Source organism: Syngnathoides biaculeatus, chromosome 12, assembly GCF_019802595.1.
Source record: "Syngnathoides biaculeatus isolate LvHL_M chromosome 12, ASM1980259v1, whole genome shotgun sequence".
NCBI lineage: Eukaryota > Metazoa > Chordata > Actinopteri > Syngnathiformes > Syngnathidae > Syngnathoides > Syngnathoides biaculeatus.
In genome coordinates this window covers 18082030-18103566 of record NC_084651.1, presented here as the reverse complement: position 1 = coordinate 18103566, position 21537 = coordinate 18082030, and the positions used below count along the sequence as shown (strand labels likewise).

Genomic DNA, 21537 nt, shown 5'->3' with positions numbered 1-21537 from the left:
CATGTTTCCCTAATTAAAGGCAACAGGAAGTGGTGTATATATTTAATCAAACTCATTACAAAGATAATCAATGAATATATTTAAGATAATGAGCTCTTCATCTTAAAATTTTTCTAAACACTCCAATATCCAAGTTATCCTAAAAAAAAAAAAAAAATAATATATATATATATATATATATATATATATATATATATATATATATATATACCAGTCTTTGATCATCATCTAATAATTGAGTGACAGGTGGTCTTGACACACTCCAGGAGGATTCTATATATTTTTCCCCCCTCTGTGTTAATGTGTCATCAAAACCACAAAGGCTTGGCAGACCTCCCTTGTGCAAAAGATAAAACTTTACCACACGCATGAGATGTAAAGAGCTGTTGATTTATGTGTTTAAGATGCTCAACTTGTACCAGTCAGCAAAAAGTAGCATCTACATCTAATATATGGCGTTTTCACAGCTCAATGAGGTCAAAAGTGCATTATCGTGATTACATGGAGGGCAACTCGTTAGCACATCTGCCTCACAGTTCTTGGGATTCTAGTTCAAATCCGGCCTTGCTTGTGTGGCGTTTTCATGTTCCCACTGTGCTTATGTGGTTCTTTTCTCTGGGTACTCTGGTTTCTTTGCACATCCCCAAACTATGAATGGTAGGTTAACTGAAGACTCAAAATTGCCCATAGATGTGAATAGGTGAGTGCAAATGGTTGGTTTATATGTGCCCTGCGGTTGTCTGGCAACCAGTTCAGAGTGTTATCCATCTTTTGTCTAGAAACAGCTCAGATGGGCGCCAGCATGCCCACGACCGGAAGGAGGATTAGCGGTACGGAAAATGGATGGAATGTGGATGATGGAGCCTCAATGCCACCTAGCGTTGTGGAGGGGGACATAGATTCACCTATCTTTGAATTAAACCACATCTCATCTTGCATTAAGTTGCTGACATGACAGCATCTGCTCATCTGGTAGAACTGTTGACATTATTTTCTGTTTTTGGCAAAATGTTACCCATTTACTCAAAAGAAGCTCTCCAATAGGTTCCAAGGTCACCGTGGAATAAGTGGACTAGGTTACAGTCACCATTCTAGTTGAGTTATCATTTTTGTACTGTTTTACTGTTTGATTGTACCTTTTTATTTATGGAGAAGGACATGATTGGCTCACTAAATGTCAACATGTTGACTTGTCATGTCATTCAAATGAGCTTTGTTGAGTCATCCTTTAAGTGTCATGTTATGTTGATGATAAAAAGATCAGGAGTGTGGGACAAATACCATTATGCAGCTCATCAGCACAGAACTGCACCTCCACCGCATTTGACAAAGCCAAATGTCTGTTAATTTTCTGACCACTGTGTTAATGAGTGATGGCTTTTTCATGAGAACAGAAAACTGACTGAAAATGATTATTGATTTTGCTGGGATAATTCACAGCTGAGGCTCACCTCCTCCAGTAACCTTTGAGGTTAAGGCCAATCAGACACAATGGGCGCATAATCAATAAGTTGGAGTGCTATAAGGCTGAAGAAACACTGCCATGTCTCTGGTGATATCCCAGCAGCTCCACATATTACTTAGCTATTTATACAGCCTTAAACACACATTAGCCTTACATACGTTGTAAAACTACAACTCATTAAATAGACTGGGGGATAAATGAAGCTGTAATGTGCCCAATGGTAGCTATATGTCTTCTCATTAAGAAGCATTTAATATGAATTTAGCTCACACTACAACGCATGTCTGCAAGTGTGACAGGTTAATACTTTACATTTAACTTAATTCCATGCATTCAAAATAGTTTACATCTATCTGTCCATTTTCTATACCATTGGTATTCATGAGTGTCCTGGGTGACCTGGAGCCTATCCTAGGTAACTTTGCGCCACAAGTGGGGTACGCCCAAGGAGCCTGATCACACTACTTGCCAGCTAACAACAGACTTCACGGCATCTTGTACTCCCAGATGGTCTTTCACCCAAGTATTAACCAGGCCTGACGGTACTTGGCTTCCAAGATCAGATGAGATTGGAGATTCACAGAGTAGTGTGGCTTAGAGCCCTCAGAGTAGTTTCAATTTTATAACTTCTGGAGAGTGACAGAAATCACTGATCAAAGTGTCAATGATAATTGAAGAAAAAAATATTTTGACTGTGTCACGTCAGGCGGTACGGTGGTTGAGTGGCTATAGCAACCCCGCCTGTGTGGAGTTTGCATGTTCTTGCCGTGCCTCCATGGGTTTTCTCTGGGCACTCTGGTTTCCCCCCACAATCCCAAAACATGCATGGTAGGTTCATTGAAGACTCAAAATTTCCTTAAGGTGTGAATGTGAGTGCAAATGGTTCTTTTGTTTCTATGTGCCGTGTAATTGGCTGGCAACCAGTTCAGGGTGTACCCCACCTCTTGCCCGATGACAGCTGGAATAGGCTCCAGCACTCCTGCAATCCTTGTGATGATAGGTGGTTCAGAAAATGATTGGATGGATGTATTGCGCTGAAGCAATCTGTTTCTTGTCTTTTTTTACATGAGGGTATAAAACAAAGTATACAACTGCAGATTGTACTAATACGAACATTATTAGGCACAACACATTAATAAGATTCAGTGATTATACACGAGCATTACATTTCAGTAGAGTGATACCTATTGATGTAACCACAAAGAATAACACAGCTAGGGAAAGTGACAAATGACTAAAACCAATGACACAAAAGGCAACGTGGGGCTGGTATAAGAAGCTGTTATGGGTGAAGGAAGTGAGCACAAGATGAGCAGGGACCCTGGCAGAGAAGGAGGAACGTGAAGACTTAATACATCGAGTATTGTCACCTGAGAGGGACAGCGCCACAGTGGCGAGCAACTTGCATCAGCAATTACCTTGCTGTTTATTCCTATCCTACACTATTTAAAGGTCAAGTGTCACGAAATGGATGATTTTTAGTATGTTATTAATGAAAAAACGTCAGCCAATATGGGCCCATGCGTTTTTTCACCACAAAACATGATTTTGACGTATACAGCTTTTTGTAACTCCCGCCATGAAAATCCTCTCAAGAGATTTGTTTTCGAGAAGAAGCAGGAAGTCACATAAAGGACAGCGGCGTCCCTAGTGAACTCGTTTGTTTTCATTAGTTTTACCTCCGGGAAGGTAGCTCGCTCCTTCGTGTTAGCCATAATGCCAGCTCATTACATTGCTGGACATTCCTTGAACACTCGGGAGATTGAAATTACCCTTAATAAGTTTGAAAGAGACCCAGTTCGTTGTGAAAAATGAATTGCGCGGGTGCAGACCACAAGAGCTTCGTGGGTTCCAAATCACAGGTAGGTGTGTATTCATCTACTAAAAAAATAATAGTTTGGTGCGGACCACGTAATCAGTCTCTCATAACGTAACAAAAGATCCGCGTATGAAATATGTTGATGTGTGTGTCGGACGGCGTTGGGCTGCTGCGCGGACGGCGGGAGTCTGAAGAACCCAGCCAACAATGTCTCACTCAGCCTCGTGCACGCAGTAATGCGCCGCGGCTTGATAGTGTTCATCACGTACTGTGGTGGCTGTGAACAACACTCTAAAAGCAGCATGCCTCGGCTCCATTATATGCCACCACGGTGCCGAAAATCAGCCACACCGGCTGAGGCGCCGCGTTCAGTGGTCACAGCTTCTGCGAAGGCTGCACGTTGGGCTTTGCGTACAGGGGCGGCTCTGAAGAACCAAGCCGAGAATGCGTCACTCAGCCACGTGCGCGCAGTAAAGCGCCCCGGCTAACTGTGTTGTTCATCATACTGCGGCGTCTACCCCCCTAAAGCAGTATGGCTTGGTTCCGTCATAAGCCACACCAGCCAGCTGCGATGAGCAGCAATGGTTGCTCGGTTCTGTGGTGTTGTCCTTTTCGAAAAGAGCTTCCGTGTCAGAAGGGACGTGCTCCTCTCCCATAGACAGGGTGCACCGCGTGTTTTCATTGGCAAATGTCTGGGTGACGTCACTTCCAGAGGATGCAGCCAATATGGCGACCACTTGGATATCGTAGAATGACACTTCTGCAACTTTGCGCATGGATGACACGCTCTCTGCTCACATTTATTTTTTCGTATGGACATTGAAGTGGATAATGTTATATGTATTTTTCATTACAATATCTATTTTAGAATGTTTATAGGGATGACACTTGGGCTTTAATTGCCACATTAATAAGAGAGTTATGGCTTAATGGTGTTTTTACACTAATCATTCATAACCTGTGGGTATATCTGCCTTAATTTGATTCACCTATGCTTAAATACCTGTAGATAATACAACGAAATAGAAACAAGACAGTGCATACATGTGTAGAAAATGTTATATTATAGTACGTATTTACCAAATGTGCCACTTGAATTGTCACAGATACCGAGATGTGAATTCTACAGCAATACTAAATGCAATTTTCTGTGCTAGTCGAATGATACACCTTTGAACCGTGTGGTAATAAATGACTAGACCACTATTAGGAATGTGGAATTGGATGGACTTTTCTTTTGTGGGTAGACCATTAATTAAGTGAAAATAAAATAGACTGAAGGCAGCACAATGTCACAGTGGTTAGCACGTCTGCCAGCAATTGTCTGCTTTTTGCGCGTACTCCAGCTTCCTCCTAAATTTAAAAAACCTGCATGTTAGGTTAATTGAAGAATATAAATTGTCCATAAGTATGAATATGGGTGTGAATGGTTGTTTTTCTATATGCATACTGTGGTTGGTAGGTGCCCAAAGTCAGCTGCGTTAGGCTCGAGCTCAACCGTGACCCTAATGTCAACAATTGGTATATAAAATGGATGGATGGATTGATGGAAAATAGGCAGTACGGTGGAATGGCTGGTTAGGGCATCTGCCTCATAGTTTGGAGGACTGCAGTTCAAATCTCAGGACCCCGTGTGTGGAATTTGCATGTTCTCCCCGTGCCTGCATGGGTTTCCGGTCTCCTCCAACACCCCGCAAATTCATGTTAATGGAAGACTCAAAATTGTCCTTCGGTGTGATTGTGGGTGCAACTGGTTGGTTGTTTCTACGTCCCCTGCGATTGGCTGGAGACCAGTTCAGCATGCACCCCATCTTCAGTCCGAAAACAGCTGGTATTGGCTCTAGAAATCCCATGACCCTTGTGAGGATAACTGTCTCAGACAATGGGTGATGGATGGATGGAAGATACACCTCACAATTTTGTCAGGCTTGCAGTGACCTTCACCCAGCTCTACTTAATATCAGTGCACACATTTTCATGTACTTGTTTTTGTCGGGCATGAAATGCATATGTCTACAATTGTGATGGAAATTAATTAAATTTTGGACCACTTGCGATGGCCCCAATAAAAAAAGAAAACTAATTTAAGAGGACAGTTGTTTACTTGTTTGAGTTTCAGGAGAAAACAAGCAATGTATAGATATTTTATGCATTGTTAGAGTATATGGGAAAAATCCAATAAAACGGAAGAGACCAATTAAAAGCACACATACATAGACATTTACCACAGCACAACTTTGGATTTCATTCCACCTCTTTCACATTCACTTGGAAATGTTTTCTGCTTTGTCAGAATTCAATCCCACACAATATCTCTAAAAGCACCATGACAAATGGACAGCAAAGAGTAACATTAAGGAGAATGTGCATTTTATTTTACTGCCACACATTTTTGTACTTAAATACATATCTATATTCTGTTATTTTACAATCAGATAAGTGGAGAGACAAACAGTGCTATGCGCCATGCATTCAAAAGCTACCATCACCAAAAACTGAGGGCACTAGGGACTAGAGGAATTTCGAAAGATAACCCTTCAAAAATTAAATTGCTACTATTTAACATTGGTCACTATTGCAAGGCCGCACAAGGACATATTTGGATTGTAGAGGGAAAAAAAGGAATAAGATGAAGATTGTGAGTGCTTGTGGGAGAATGTGTCGTAGAGACAGACATCACAAAAGGCCTTGCAAGCCTTCCAAATCTGTTTACTAAGACATTTTAAACATTACAAATAGGAATAACACGAGTTGTGTAACTACCATCACTTTAATTGAGGCATCAAATAGAATATCAGTGTTAATATGATGAGCTCGGAGATGGCAATCTGACCGACGTTTGCTCCTGTCATTCTGTCAAAAGGGCGTTTTTGTGGGGGAGTGCAGGCAAAACAGCAGGTGGACTAAACTGCAGTGAAGCAGGCGAGGCAAGGCAGGAATAGACTTTTAAAAATATATTTAAATTTCAAATAGAAGGCAAACAAGGGTGCTGGACATCAAGATCTGTTATGAAACACTTAAAGAAAAAAGTGAAAGAACTAAACACCAGAAAGATTTACTTCCACAGATGACAGGACATATTAAACCACATAATATTTCATCGGTCATGACATTTCAAGTTATAGTCCTATACTGTCGTTCTTTTAGCTCTACACAAAGGAAAGTATTCTTGAATAATTTTGAACAAAGAAGGAGTCACTGATGGTGTAGCAGTACACATGCCTGACTTTGGTGCGCGGAGCGGGGGGTTCATTCCCGGTTAGTGATGGTGTCGATGGCCTGTGACTGACTGGCGACCAGTTCCGGGTGTAGTCTGATTTTCACTTGAAGTCAGCTGGGATAGGCTCCCGTGACCCTTGTGAGGATAAGTGGCTTCCAAAATGGATTGAATAAAGAAGCAAATATCTTCATTAAGAACCTTCAATAGGCATTATGAGTTTTTATTTGGCCATAAATCGAACTTTAATTCATACATACAACACCAACTCTTCCATCAGAACATGAAATTTGAAACTGAAGCGGCAAACTGAATCTGTAATTTGACTATGATGAGTGCTTCTATTTTTCAGGTCCAGGTGATGTCACTGAGTGTGGTTATAGGTAGCAGGATGACATTTGCCAAGCTCATCCTTCCCTTCCTTATTCTACATGCTTGTGAAGGTGAGCTGTTCTCGTTGTTAATATTATGATTAATACAATCATTTTAATACAGTATAATATTATAATTCAGCTGACTTGCAATTGGCTGGCAACCAGCTCAGGGCGTACCCTGCCTCCTGCCCATTGACAACTGGGATAGGCTACAGGACTCCCACGACCCTTGTGAGGATGAGCGACTCAGAAAAGGGGTGCATTATAATTCAGCAAAAATAAGACACTGGTTTTAATTCCAAAGAAAAGGCATCCATTTTGCTTTCTAGTTTACACTATAACCATTGATTCCTTCAACCAATGAAGTTTCTGATTAGTAATAACAAAAAGTTGTTTAAAGTACTGCATGTGAGCAGCTAAATTTGAGATTTACAATTTGTTGTGTATAATTTGTCCAAGAAAGCAAATCAAGCAAAAGCAATATTCCTTAAGAATGAATAATCATATCAGTTAGATGAACTGTGAACATCTTTTGTTCAATACAGCAATTAAAATTTGCCAGCCAGTGATTGTCTTTGTCAGCTCCTTGTGATCAGTCGTTGGAAATAATTCTCTTGTGCCTCCGCAAATAAAGCCTCCTTGTACCTTTTTTTTGACACCTTTTGCTTTCAGCCCGTGCAATTCGTTTCACCTTTCATCATCTCTACATTCCTTCTTCTTTCTGTTCTACTTATTCCTCATCTGCCCTGTCTGCAATTGTGGTACAAACTTCTTCAGAATCTTTTTGTGTTCTTGCTGAGTGTGCCATATGAGTGTCTGAGTCGGACATAGTGAAGTGTGCATAGTGTAAAGTCACGCTAAATGTCTCACAGTGACAGGCAGGAGACGCATCCAATCACACGCTGCGTTGAAGCGGTAGAGAATGTTATGAAATGAATGCCACAACATGTTTCCATCAAGCACAATGAGTTCATCTGTTTTTCTTAAATAACTGGAGTCTCTCACCCTTTTTACGTTGTGTTTGCATGTAGTTTTTGGTCACTCATGATTCTTCACTCTTTTACCTTTACTTCAGACTGAAGTACAAGTCAGAGCAATATGTGCCCCCCTTTAACATTTATGAACTCATAAAATAATCACTATAGCAACCTGCTACGGTTGGTAGCTATAAGTTTATCAGATTACTTGCTTATTATGTTCCCCCTGAAATACTAATCAATGGTTTTGTTGAAGTAAATACTAATTTGGAGTCAAATGTCAAGACATCTATTTCACATGCATCAACCTTTCCCAATTTATTCTTCAGAAACCTAATTAGTGAGCATAAATGTACATTAAAAAAAACTTCAATAATGTTCTTATGTTATATGATAAATAAGCAACCCAGATAAAATGTTGAAAAAGCAACCTTTCCATCAAATAATTCCATTCTATAATGGGAATGACTATTCTTTGCTTTCCTCTGGCTCGTAGGATCCAACCAGCCGCCACGTTTCCTGAACTACTTCTTCTCAACGTACCTTCTGATCTACGAAGATATGCCTGTTGGTGAGTTTGTGTGGGCTGTCACGATGCTCTATATCATCCTCAACTGTATGCTGTTTGAAGAAAGTACGGTAAAACAGTCTTTGTCATCTTTGCTTTGAGTATTGTGAACATAAACTGAGAAAGAATACAACGCAATGGAATGTCAAAATAAGAACTGACAGTGATTGCGATAGCTGTTTTCTATCTGGATCTTCTTATGTGTACTGTGAGCAGGAATAGATTTTCATTTCTGCTGCCAGCAATATCGTCCTGTTGTAGTTAGATTTTTCAGACAATAATATTAGTGCCGAGTTTAATTTTCTTATATTGAATATATTGTGCCAAAACTATTTGGGTAAACCATCGCATGGATCTGAAATTCCTCCACGACATGGTTCCATTCCTCCTCACATTTATTTGATGTTTTTCCTGTTGGCTGTGGTGATTGACAGAGCAATTTGGTGATGCCCGTCTTCTCATCATCTCTTGCTGTGTCAGAGGCCAGGAAATTTTTTATATTAGATTGATCTCTGAGGGTGTTTTTGTTGTTGTTGTTTTTTTGGGGTGGGAGGGGGGTGGAGTGACATGGCCTTTCAGCATCATAAGACAGTGGTCTTATTTATCAAACCATGTTCTCTCAGATTTGAAGCATGTGAGTTGTTTATATTCTGTGTGCTAACACCTTAAATTACTTGTTCTTTACTCATGAGAGTACACATATTCATTATTACGGCAACTACTCTTTACACCGTACACCTTTGCTCAGATCATCATCTTACTTGTCTGTTTATTGGGAAGGGCATAGTCCCCGTCTGAGCCACACAGTAGATCATCGTCACCGTAGCCCTAAAGCAATGTGAGGTTTTGGCAGGGGTCCATCATTTTTTCCAGCATGTGTATCAATAAAAGCTTGGGCTGTGTTGTGGGGTGATGCTTATTTCCCAAACTGCTCTGTTTGGGTTGCCCTCTGACCATGAATCATTGTGTCCTCTAGCAGCTGGGCTGTGCTCCAGCACAGTGCATTCCAGTGGTCCAAAGCTCTGTCAGTCATGTCCCTGGCCTGGCCTGTGATGGATTCTTCAGTGGTGTGATGATGAGGGTGGGCTGAGAGATTGGACAGTGACTGTTTGTCAAGATTATTGTTTATTAGCTCAGCGGATGTCCTCGTCCAAGAGGCCCTCCAATACATAAACACATGAGGCCATGCACAAGCAGAGAAGCAACTGCTGACGTGTTATGTGAGCAGTGGCCGTAATATGTTCTAGCCATAATTTTCCTCACACTGAAAACACAAAATAACTCACTATCAAGCAACTAATACAGTAGCCTGACAGCTGTTACGAGGCTGAGATTGTTCTCATTCTTGATTTAAAGAGATGGCACATTAAAAACATTTTTTTATCTCAATGTTGTATGGAAAATCTGTGCAAGAATACAAATGTCAAATCAGCATTTAAGATTACAGTGGGGGTGATTTCATTAATTGTGATAAAAGAGGCTTTTCCACCAACAAGACCAGAAACTTCAAGTTCCCCATTGCAGGAGATCGATTGATCTTCTGATTAACCGATGATTTACATCCTCTTACAAAAAAGTCAAATAGCAAATGTTATTAACATTGCTTTTATAGCAATTTACACAATAACATGCCAAACAATTTAAAATATAAAACACAATTTAATTCCTAATGAAGATTTATTGACATTTAATTTGAGTTTTTAGAATGATTGTACACAAAATGTGATTTTTTTAAAATAGTTAAATATGTAGCCCAAGAGGAAAGATACCAGAAGAGAGCGTAGGGTTTTAATAATAAAATTACCAAGACCAAATATTATGACAGTAATTAATCTTTTACAGCATCATTTTCAAGATTTTCAAGATGATGCTGAGATCAACAAACATTGTAGTCCAAAAATGTTTTATCCTGAGATGTATGTTGCCTCTTCTGCTCCCTCAATTGCTCATATTGTCACTTAGTAAATGGTTGTAAATGTAATTATATCTGTGGTATTCCTAATTCAACATTGACTATGGTGATGCAAGCGGCCCCGAGGAAGGAACATGCTGCAGCCAGTTCCCTGCTTTAGCTACTGAATGCACACTACTCTTTAACTATGGCTCTCCAATGGACCCCTGGTATCCCTCAGCTTTCTTTTTCAAAATATATTTATTGTGCATCTTTTATGGACTCGTAAAATAATCACCATAGCACCCTGCTATTGTTGGTAGCTGTATGTTTGGTGGATTACTTGCTTATTATGTTTCCCCTAAACTACTGATAGATGGTTTTGTTGAAGTAAATACTAATTTGGAGTCAAATGTCGACATACAGTACGTTTCACATGTATCAGTCCTCCCCAATTTATTTGTCAGAAAACTAATTGGAATAAATTGGACGCATCCCATATTCACAATATACTGTATACAACTGTGTGTCAGAAGCAGAGGTGGTCAAATAGTTTACTCAAGAATACTGTTAGTTTATAATATGACTAAAGCAAAAGTTAAAAAGTCGTCAACCAAATATTTCCTTGAGTAAGAAACTACTTAATGAAAAAATACTAGTAGTTTAGTAATGCACAATTTCAGATTTTTTTTTTTTTAAATCAGAGCAAGAATATAAAAAAAAATAATAATATATAGGAGTGGGGCGGCAATGTGGCGCAACTGTAAAGCTTTGACTTCACTGTTCTGAGGACCGTGGTTCAAATCCTGGCCTTGCTTGTGTGGAGATTGCATGTTCATTCCGTGCCTGCTTGGACTTTCTCGGGGCACTGCGGTTTCCTCCCACATCCCCAAAACCTGCAAAAGTAATTGGACACCCTAAACTGCCCCGACGTGTGATTATGAGTGAGACTGTTGTCTGTCTCCGTGTGCCCTGCGATTGGCTGGAAACCAGTTCAGAATGTACCCCGCTTCCTGTCCGATGACAGCTGGGATCGGCTCCAGCACTTCCACGACCCTCATGAGGATAAGCAGCTCAGAAAATGGATGGATGGATATATGGGAGTTGACACACACCTGCTGCAATTTAAATTTTTAACTGCCCAAAAATTAACAACACATAGGTTGGGCCGTGCAGAAATGATTTGCTTTATTCACTTGATTGTATTTAATTAAATGACTTAATGAAGAATGTTTTTGCCGACCAGATTTATTGACTGTGTATGCATCACATCGTGCTAATGTTGCCAGATCCACTGCCAATACAACAATACAAACATCTTCAACTTGCCGGAAGGTGTTTTGTCAAGTTAGAAATGGCGGAAATATCAAAGTTTAGGCAGCTCCAATTGAAGTTCTGAATGAAAAAGCTGTGGTTTTTGGATCTGTAAACGCACAAACAGGTATATTTTTTTGTGCTTTTTGGCTAAATTGGTGACATTTCATGACACCCATAAGAAAACCAAGCATGGTTTCTTTGGTTTGCTAATTTTGTCCAGCATTAGTTTTATGAAATGCATATTAGATTGCGGTGAGGAAAACTTTTTATTGATTAATATAAAACAAGCAAATCTTGAGTGCTTATAATGGCCACAGCAATATTTTTCCAAGATACTTGTAGTCTCTATACCTATAGATGTTGAATCCTGTCTTATCAAAAAATCATTGTGACTGTGAAATGGTTCAGCTGGCATGTTTTATAGGATACAGACTTTACCTAAGACTTTTCCGCCTCTCTGCTTCCGCAGATCAGGTAATCTAAAACTGAAATGAATATAAAACCACCAGGGATACAACAGAATGAGCTGTGATAAAATAAAAGGGTAATCAGGGGAAAGAGGAGTAGTCAGGGGAAGAGGCAAAAGAGATTCTTTGAATGAATTTACTTTTTCTGGGATTCAGGCTGGTGTCCACGGCCATCTATTTTTGCAGAATACATGCTCTCGATATTCGTTACTGACTGCGCAGGCCAGTGCAGAAGTCTGTTTATGCTCTCGCATTCAGCTGCCATTTAGTCAAATTGGCATGAGAAGTATGTCCTCTGTAATTCTGCCAGCTTCTGCTCTATCTGTCACCGTTTGTGAGTTTGAGTTGGTGGATGCGCTATAAGAATCACAGTGGCTGTGTCCCTGTCTGCATGTTTCTTACCTTTATAAATCCTATCTATCAGCTGCAGAAGGCAAGTATCCATCCATGTGGAGGTTTGAACCACCTGATCTCCACAGAAGATGAGTCTCAACATATCCGGGAGATATTCTTAATGACTACAACTTTTCCCTGCCTACCTCACTTAAAAGGATTCACATCTTCTTATTTCCTGATACAGCTCTATACTGTCATTTGGTTGTCTCACAATAACTGCACTATAATGTGAGCTGACTGCCACTGATGAGGGACCTCTGTTTTGGTTTAGTCAATCATCTCTTATCACTGCCTCGTACCTTGCTCATCCATTCCTTTCCCAGGAAATAATGGGCTTGGGTAGTTTAGCAGCGTCTGCAAACACACAATCCATCATGAGGTTGTGTAAGATTTTCCCAGTACCTGATTGGTTAGTGTCATAATGAAGCATCCCAAGGCTCAGCATTCTCCATATTCCATTCAATTCACAATGCACGTTATCTCAAGGAACTTTTCATAAGGAGCAGGTTAGCACCACAGTCCTTCTATGCTAATCTCCCAGCCCTTGTCGTCCAAGTACCCATGTCCAATATAACAATACTGTAAATAGCTATGCACAAAGTTACACATTTTTTTGGTTGAACAAGACTTACCTTAAAGTATCCTAAGGGACACAAGGTCTTAGATAGACTTATCAAATCTGCACTAAAGAACCACTCACTCTGTTCTGGCCATGTGCTGAAACCAGCAGGGGATAGAGAGAGGGGATGGGTCAGATGACTGTTGTTACTAAATGTCAACAGAATTCAATCTTTAAGAAAGCTATGCTGCGAAAGGGCACAGAAAAACTAAAAACTTGACTGTGATATAGTGTGTTGCATGGTTGGAAACAGTTATGTTTACTTTTGTATTACACAATAATAAATACATCAAAATGCTTGTTTTTATTATAATTGCTGTGATTATTATTTTTCACCCTATAGTTTAGGTCTCTTACTGGATTTTAGTGGATTATCACTAGTTTAGTTTTTAGTTACTACATTTGCATCTTTGTGACCGTGACACTTAATAGTTTGTTCAGGTAGAGTTCCTGTATAATATTTGCGTAACTGCAAAGAAAATACAAATTGAAGTAGGATGGTACCAGCGATGGTAGGGAACGCTAAGTGGCGCATGGGGCTTATTGGCATTGGGGTGCTGGTCCGATCCGCTTGCCCCTCCTTGGGGGCTGGTCAGTGTGCTTCAGATGGACTGGGAGACCGCCGTGGGTCCTGAGAGTGGGTTGCGTACCCCTGCCTGTGTCTCCCACATGATGGGCATGCTGGCTGGCCCCTTTGCGGATGAAGTGGGCCGGGGCCGCTCTTCCACGAAATGCCGGCACAGCTACTCCATACACCAGTTGACTACCATGCATGTGATGTAGTGATCATTCACTCATACAGTGAGTTCAATTGACACATTTTTTATGTGCAGTCATGTAACAGTAATATAGGGTGCATTAGGATATCAACTCCCAGGTTCTTACAGGTGTTCATTTCCCCCATTCTGTCATACCCTGTCCTTTTCTGTCCTCTCTTATCTTGTCCAATAATTAGTTGTTGCATGGTGAGTGTCCTATCCCCCCACCCCCACCCATCCACATATAACAACACAACTTGACTTTGTAATGTTGCTTGTTGTCAAAAATGTACATTATTGTTCTGCTGTAGCTCACACCACTATTCTCCTTGTCCATTCTGTAAATTCCACCACTCTGTCTGTCCCCTAAAGCCCTTTTTTGTACTGCTTGCATTTTAAATAAACATAGTTAAAAAATGCATAAATAAAAAAAACAAATGAAGGGAATATTTTTAAACTCCCCTGTTGCACAGCAAAACTGTTCCAGCACTAAAAGCTGAACAGGACTGGTTACAAATGGAAAATTCATAAATCTGAGCTGTTAATGTATTGTTGCTAATATTGTGGTATTGTCAATAATATTCTTCCTTGCCGATATAATTACATCACCATAAATAATAACAATGATGTAGGTGTCACGACCCATTGGAATGGAGGTAGGACCCAAATGCAGAATTCGGGAGATGCAAGGTAGTTTGGAGAAAAACGTTTATTATTAAATGGTCGGGGATCGGGCAGGCAGTCAGGTGCAGCAGCGGTAGTTGGGACGTCGGGCGAAGAGAGCAGGTGAGCGGGCAGGCAGGAGTCGGTACACGGGAGATCAATCAAGGAAGGCAGAAGTGTCAAAGGAGTCAGGCTTCCGGGGTCGGTCGGAGAACAGGCGAAGGTCGGTACACACGGGTTGACGATCTGGGATACGAAAGTGCTGGAACGGGACATGAACCTCAACGATCTGGCGGAGCACCAGTCCTCATCAGAGTCCTATATATACACGGGATAATCAGCCTGCATGAGGCGCAGGTGTGTGCCTCCCAATTAGCGCAAGCGCGCGGGCACCCGCACAGCCCGGGCTGGAGCAGCAGGATCATGACAGTACCCCCCCTCTAAGGCACGGCTCCCAGACGTGCCTAAACGAAAGAAACAGAGACATTTATTAACACATGCAGGGATGGGCGGAAGGGTTCCGGAGGAGGGCACGCCCCCAACCCCCAACCCCAGTCTGGTGGCCATCCAGGCCATCAAACGCGAGGCGTCCGGGGGGACAGGTCAGGAGGACGACCCGGACGCCAAGCACCAGGATCCCCACGGTGCGAGTCGGGTGGACGACCTCGGTGAGGAACCAAACGGCAAAGCAGGAACCAGACCGAGGCAGGCAACTGCTCCGGACGAGAACCTCCCGCGCCGTGGTTGCGAGACGACCAGGGATTGGTCACCACCAAGGCTTGGTCAGGAGGCAGCCGTGGATTGGTCACCAATGAGGCCAGGTCATGAAGCCATCAGGAGCGAAGAGGATGATGTGAGAAGGACCAGAGCCATGACCGCCACCATCACCATCACAGCCATCCTGAAGTCTCTCCAGCTCCGGGGTGGCTCAACAGAACTCCCCAGCTCCTGTCGCCGTTGAGACAGGGATGTGAGAAGGCAGCCGCGAACTGGTTTCCGCCGGTCCTCTTGGACAGGAACGTGAGAAGGCGGCGGCATCGCCATCTCCACGTCCTCCTGGACGGGATTGTGAGAAGGCGGCACCAACGCAACCATCGGCACCTCCTCCTGGACAGCAACATGAGAAGGCGGCGGCACCATCGCCAACTCCTCCTGGACGGGAACGTGAGAAGGAGGCGGCAGCGCAACCATCGCCACCTCCTCCTGGACGGCAACGTGAGAAGGAGGCGGCAGCGCGACCATCGCCACCTCCTCCTGGACGACACCGTGAGGAGGCGGCGGCAGTGCAACCATCCCCACCTCCTCCTGGACGGCAACGTGAGAAGGCGGTGGCAGTACAACCATCGCCACCTCCTCCTGGATGGGAACATATGGGCGTGCCCGTCGCCGTCGGAGCAGGAACGGGGGGCGACCGCAGACCGGTCACCGACAAAGCAGGAGCATGGAGTGGCTGTGGGCCTGCTGCCACCGGTACTCCTGGGCACGGACGAGAAGCGGCTGCGGAGACGTCGCCACCTCCTGGACAGGAAGGTGAGGCGGCATCGGGTCGGTCTCCACTGCCACGTGAGCTTGCACTGCATTCGTTGAAACGGCAACGTGGGCGTGGCGCAATGGCGGGTCCGTTTCCATGGCGACGTGAACAAGAATAGGCAGAGAGTCAGTCGAAACTGACACGTCGGCGTGTCTCGGGAGCTGGTCAGTTCCAACTGCCGCGTGAGCATGAGTCAGAAACGATTCCGTTGAAACCGCAACGTGGGCGTGTCGAGGTGGCAGACCCATTCCCACTGCAACGTGCACCTGGCTTGGTAGCGGATCAGTTGCCACTGCCGCGTGAGCAAGAGTCAGTAATGAGACCGTCGAAACTGCAACATGTGCGTGTCGAGGTGGCGGATCATTTCCCACTGCAACGTGAATCTGCGTGAATCTGCGTCAGCAGCGAGTCAGTAGTAGTCGCGACGTCAGCGTAGCTCGGCTGGTTCTTCAATCCTTGCTGAACCTGGACTGTGAGAGCCAGCAATTCGGCGCTCTGCCGCTCTATCTCCGCCCGCATTTCGTGGCAAAACACCTCGTGATTTGGCGGCTCCTCCTCCCTCTGGGCTGGAAGCTTCGCCACCAGCTGCGGGTCTGCCGGTTTCACCATTGCCGGCGAGGAGTGGGAGGATGGTGTCTTAGTTGCCGCGCAGCGGGAGGCACAAGGGAGTGCCCGGCCGGGGCGTCTCCTCTGGCTGCCACGCGGAGGTCCCAGGTAGATGGCCAAGCGGGTTCCCACAAACGGGTTGGTGTACTCGGGGAGGTGAAACAAACTGGCCGGGATTGAAGACCGGATGAAGAGATTCGTAATCGACATAATCGGAGTCGTACTCAGGCAGCTGGTCATACAAATCAAGGTCCTCCTCATAGTCCGAAAAGTCCAGAAGAATATGTGGTGCCGGACGGGTCGTGGTCGGGACGTATTCGTAGCTCGCCGGCGGAGCACATGACACAGAAGCGGAGGACGTCATGGAGCCTACCCGGATCGGACAGGCTTGGTCCTCCGGCAGTCGGTCTACTTTGCGTCAGTCCCAGCAATGCCGGGTCTTTCCCGCTGGATCCTGTTTTGGCCAGATTGTTCTGTCACGACCCATCGGAACGGAGGTAGAACCCAAATGCAGAATTCGGGAGATGCAAGGTAGTTCGGAGAAAAAGTTTATTATTAAATGGTCGAGGATCAGGCAGGCAGTCAGGTGCAGCAGCGGTAGTTGGGACGTCGGGCGAAGAGAGCAGGTGAGTGGGCAGGCAGGAGTCGGTACATGGGAGATCGATCAAGAAAGGCAGAAGTGTGAAAGGAGTCAGGCTTACCAGGTTGGTCGGAGAACAGGCGAAGGTCGGTACACACGGGTTGACGATCAGGGATACGAGAGTGCTGGAACGTGACATGAACCTCAACGATCTGGCAGAGCACCAGTCGTCATCGGGGTCCTATATATACACGGGATAATCAGCCCGCATGAGGCGCAGGTGTGTGCCTCCCAATTAGGAGCGCAGCCCGGGCTGGAGCGGCTGGATCATGACAGTATGGATGTACAAGGCTCAAGGGGTACCGTGAAAACCTGTGAAGTAGGACTCCCCCAAACCCCCTCCACACTCACACACTCTAGGAACTTTCATATGTGTGGATTTGAGTACCAGAATGACTGATCTGTGGCAACAATCTGAAACTCAAGGCCAACAAAAGAAACCCACTGATCCTTAAAGACTCGAAGACTACTTGTGTGGAGGAATGGGCCAGCGCAATGCGTGCGACGAGTTTCTCCATCCAGGAGGCATCTTGAATTTGTCATTGCAAACACAGGCTTTTGTTCAAAGTATTTAAAAAATAGCAGTTGGTGTGTTCAATACTTTTTCCCTTGGTCATTTCACATTATTCCACACAACCTACTTCTACTTTCATTGTATGTTTTCATTACTTGGGTTGTTTCCAAAATTTGTTGAAATGATCATATCAATAGCACCTTAAGAAATGTATTTAATGAGGTAAAACGGGTCGGGTTAAATGCTTATTCCAGCCGCTGTATGTCCCTGCGTGCTTCGTTCTTCACGACCAACTCCATGGTTAAACTGTGATTTGCAATTTGCTTTCCGATGTTATTTTTGAGGTGCAAAATGCAAATCTAACTGCTCACTGCAGATGCTTGATTCAAGCCTTGGATGTGGGAATATTGTTACAGGGAACAGTGACACACAAATTTTGTTTATCATTATTTTCTCATCACCTGTTATTATTATTATTATTGTTATGATTGTTTTTATTATTATTATTATTATTCTATTTCCATTCTTCTTGGGCCTTCTGAGTTAAATACACCTTCTGTGTAGAAATAACAGCACATAGATACAGTAATTCTCCACAAATGATGGACACCGTTTTACATGCTACTACAATGATGATGTCTGTAATCAAGATTTGATGCTGGGGGGTTTTGCCCTGGATACTTAAGGTGGGCTTACCTGTCTCACATGTCAGTTCACGTTTTAATTGAAGGGAAAACAAAAAAAAAGGTCATACCAGCTGTGACTTTCCACCATTTTCAACCGGCTGCTATAGTCAGTTTACCATTTATCACATGCATTTCCAAAGTGCTCATGGTTTAACATACAGCAGATCACCCTTTGAATTACTCCCTCTGTGATACTTCACCATTTGATTTGGTATTCCATTTGTAATGCACAGTCAAATAATGATTGTAAATGGTGTAAGATCCTGTCTTAGAGACATCACACAGCAACGATCTCTACCCCCTCTCTCGAATAGAAACACATATTGCTTCTTTGGTGGTTTCACATTTTCCTGTGTAATGACCACACAACTTGTTACATTGACTGCAGAAGCAAGTCGAAAAGCCCCTGGCTATGTGTGTAATAGTTTCGTGGGTGTCAGAAGTTAATTGAAATCATCTGAAGGAAGGCGGTGTGATACCAGGTTGAGCAGTGTTGCCAATGAGGTTGTCACTGAACTGACTCGCATCAATATGATACTGGCAGTGGTTCGATCATCTGACCAACAGGGATCAGTTTCTCTGATGTTGGCACACAGCTCACATCCATTTAAATGTATTTAAGTACAAAATTACTGATTAGAAAATGGTTTCAATTTTTTTGAATTTAAAATTGTGGCATGGTGGAGCAGCTGTGGAGCCTTGGCCTCACAGTTCTGAAGATCAGGGTTCCTGTGTGGAGTTTGCATGTTCTCCCCGTGCCTGCGTGGGTTTTCTCCAGGCACTCCGGTTTCCTCCCACATCCCCAAAAACATGCGTTAATTGGACACTCTAAATTGCCCCTGTTTGAGTGTGCCTGTTTGTCTGTCTCTGTGTGCCCTGCAATTGGTTGCCAATCAGTTCAGGGTGTACCCTGCCTCCTGCCTGATGACAGCTGGGATAGGCTCCAGCACTCCCATAACCCTCGTGAGGATAAGCTTCTCAAAATAAAATATTCCGAAGTGGCATTCTCATTTGCAAGAAGTAAACTAAATAACCAAAGGTTTTTCACTCAGACCACATACACATAAACACTTGTTGCTCTAAAAACTGCGTTGTCAAGTTGGATACCTTACAGAGTTGTGTAGATCATATCAAATCATTAACCCTCTGATTCCATGATGGGCATTTGTTCGGTTATGTGTACTGTTTGGGAAAATTTCAAACTGCAAAGAATTAAATGTTTCAAATTTTCAAATTATGGGCTCTCAAGTTTTCTGTTCGTCTGCATGTGTGCGTGCGTGTTTATGTGTGTGCAGGCATTACCACACTCTCCATTACAAAGAGCTGCATTGCTGGATGGCAGATCAGCTTTTTGCAGCTGCTTATCTGGCCCAGCTGGGTCACAGCTGATACCAGCCTGAGCCACACTGAGCAGCTAACCTGGAAATTGATGTTTCACATCAGCAACCACCCCTTTTTGCTCCACTGCTGGGTAGCTATAGGTGTGAGTTCAGGGAATGCGTGTGTTTACTTGCGTACATCTTGGTGCAACAGATTTTTTTTACTACCTTTGTATCACTCAGATGATACGTCATTAGTGTCAACACTAAAGTGGAAATACTGTGCAATGTCTTTGTATTCTTTCTGCATACTGTATATAAAATGACATTTTTGGCAATAGCAAATTAGAAATGAATGGGGAAACACATTCTTGAATATTACATAATTTCATATGTAAAAAAATAAGTCTCATTCGGACAGATGAATGCATTTCATTTTAACATTTGCTGAATACCTTTATTTACAGTACTATAATTACCAACTATGAATAATCTTAACAGTCCTGTGGACAGACCAGGATACTGTATTACATTCTAAAACCTAAAACAGCCATAAACAATGAAATTGCTGAACATATCAGTTAATTGGCAGCACTCGTGCAACCCAGCACCATTACACTCCCGCCACCATGTTTGACTGTAGGCAAGACACATTTGTCTTTGTATTCCTCACCTGGTTGACACCACACACACACACACACACGCACACACACACACACACACACAACACACACACACACAACACACACACACACACACACACACACACACACACACACACACCACACACACACACACACACACACACACTCTATGCCCTCTGAACAAATTAAGTTCATCTTGGTTTTGTCAGACCAAACAAAAGGGTCCCTGTAATCCATTGTTTAAGGCAGGTAGTGTTAAGCAAGCTGTTTTGGAAACTTACTCCTGCATCAGCTTTAGAAGAGGCTTCTTTCTAGGTCAACAGCCAGCGGACTAATGTGATGTGATGTATGGTCTGAGCACTTGGCAGGCTGACCCCTGTCAGTTTATTACAACTAATTTTATGGGTGTATCCTATTCGTATAGCCGACAGCATATTTATGTATTCTCTCTCCTAATTCCTTCTAAAAGAATTATTTGGACATTTTCACTTAGGGGATATTCACTTTTGTTTCCAGAAATGTAGGCATTCGTGGTTTTGTTATGGAGGGGACAGTGAATTTATAGTTATACAAACACACTGCAGCAAAGGATAATTTTTTTTCAGTGTTGTCCCATGAAAAGATAATATAATGTGAAGATGATATAATATTGAAAAGATAAAGACAAAATGTGAGGGGTTTACTTATTCTTGTTGGATGCTGTGTAATGTATAGAGTATACTGCTGTTGCAGTAGTACTTTGTTGCCACAACCTTCACAATTTATAACGTCAAGTCTTCGTTAGTTGAGTGGTTGGAGCAGACTTCACATAGAGCTTGATAAAGACCATGATTTTATCAACTTGTCGTTGAAGCAAAAACTACTTTGAGTGTAATTCCAACATTATTATTGATCTTCATCCAGGTCCCATCTTTTTTCTCTTACTCACATCAACATAAAGTATGGAGACGTGAAAAATATATATTTTTATTTCATATGTACCTTTGGCGGCATGATGGAGAAGCTGCAGAGCGTTGGCCTTACAGTTCCGAGGGCCGGGGTTTGAATGCCAACCCCACCTCTGTGG

General features: G+C 43.0%; 1 protein-coding gene across 1 annotated transcript in view; it reads left to right on the top strand.

Annotated features, from left to right (window-relative positions):
- The window catches only part of cdh23 (cadherin-related 23), a 215694-nt gene that overhangs the window by 12989 nt on the left and 181168 nt on the right, over nucleotides 1-21537 (top strand). Inside the window, exons 2-3 of the mRNA XM_061836939.1 lie at nucleotides 6854-6944; nucleotides 8349-8423. Coding sequence (XP_061692923.1) covers nucleotides 6863-6944; nucleotides 8349-8423 — 157 coding nt within the window. The 5' untranslated portion in view covers nucleotides 6854-6862. The remainder of the gene's footprint in view (nucleotides 1-6853; nucleotides 6945-8348; nucleotides 8424-21537) is intronic.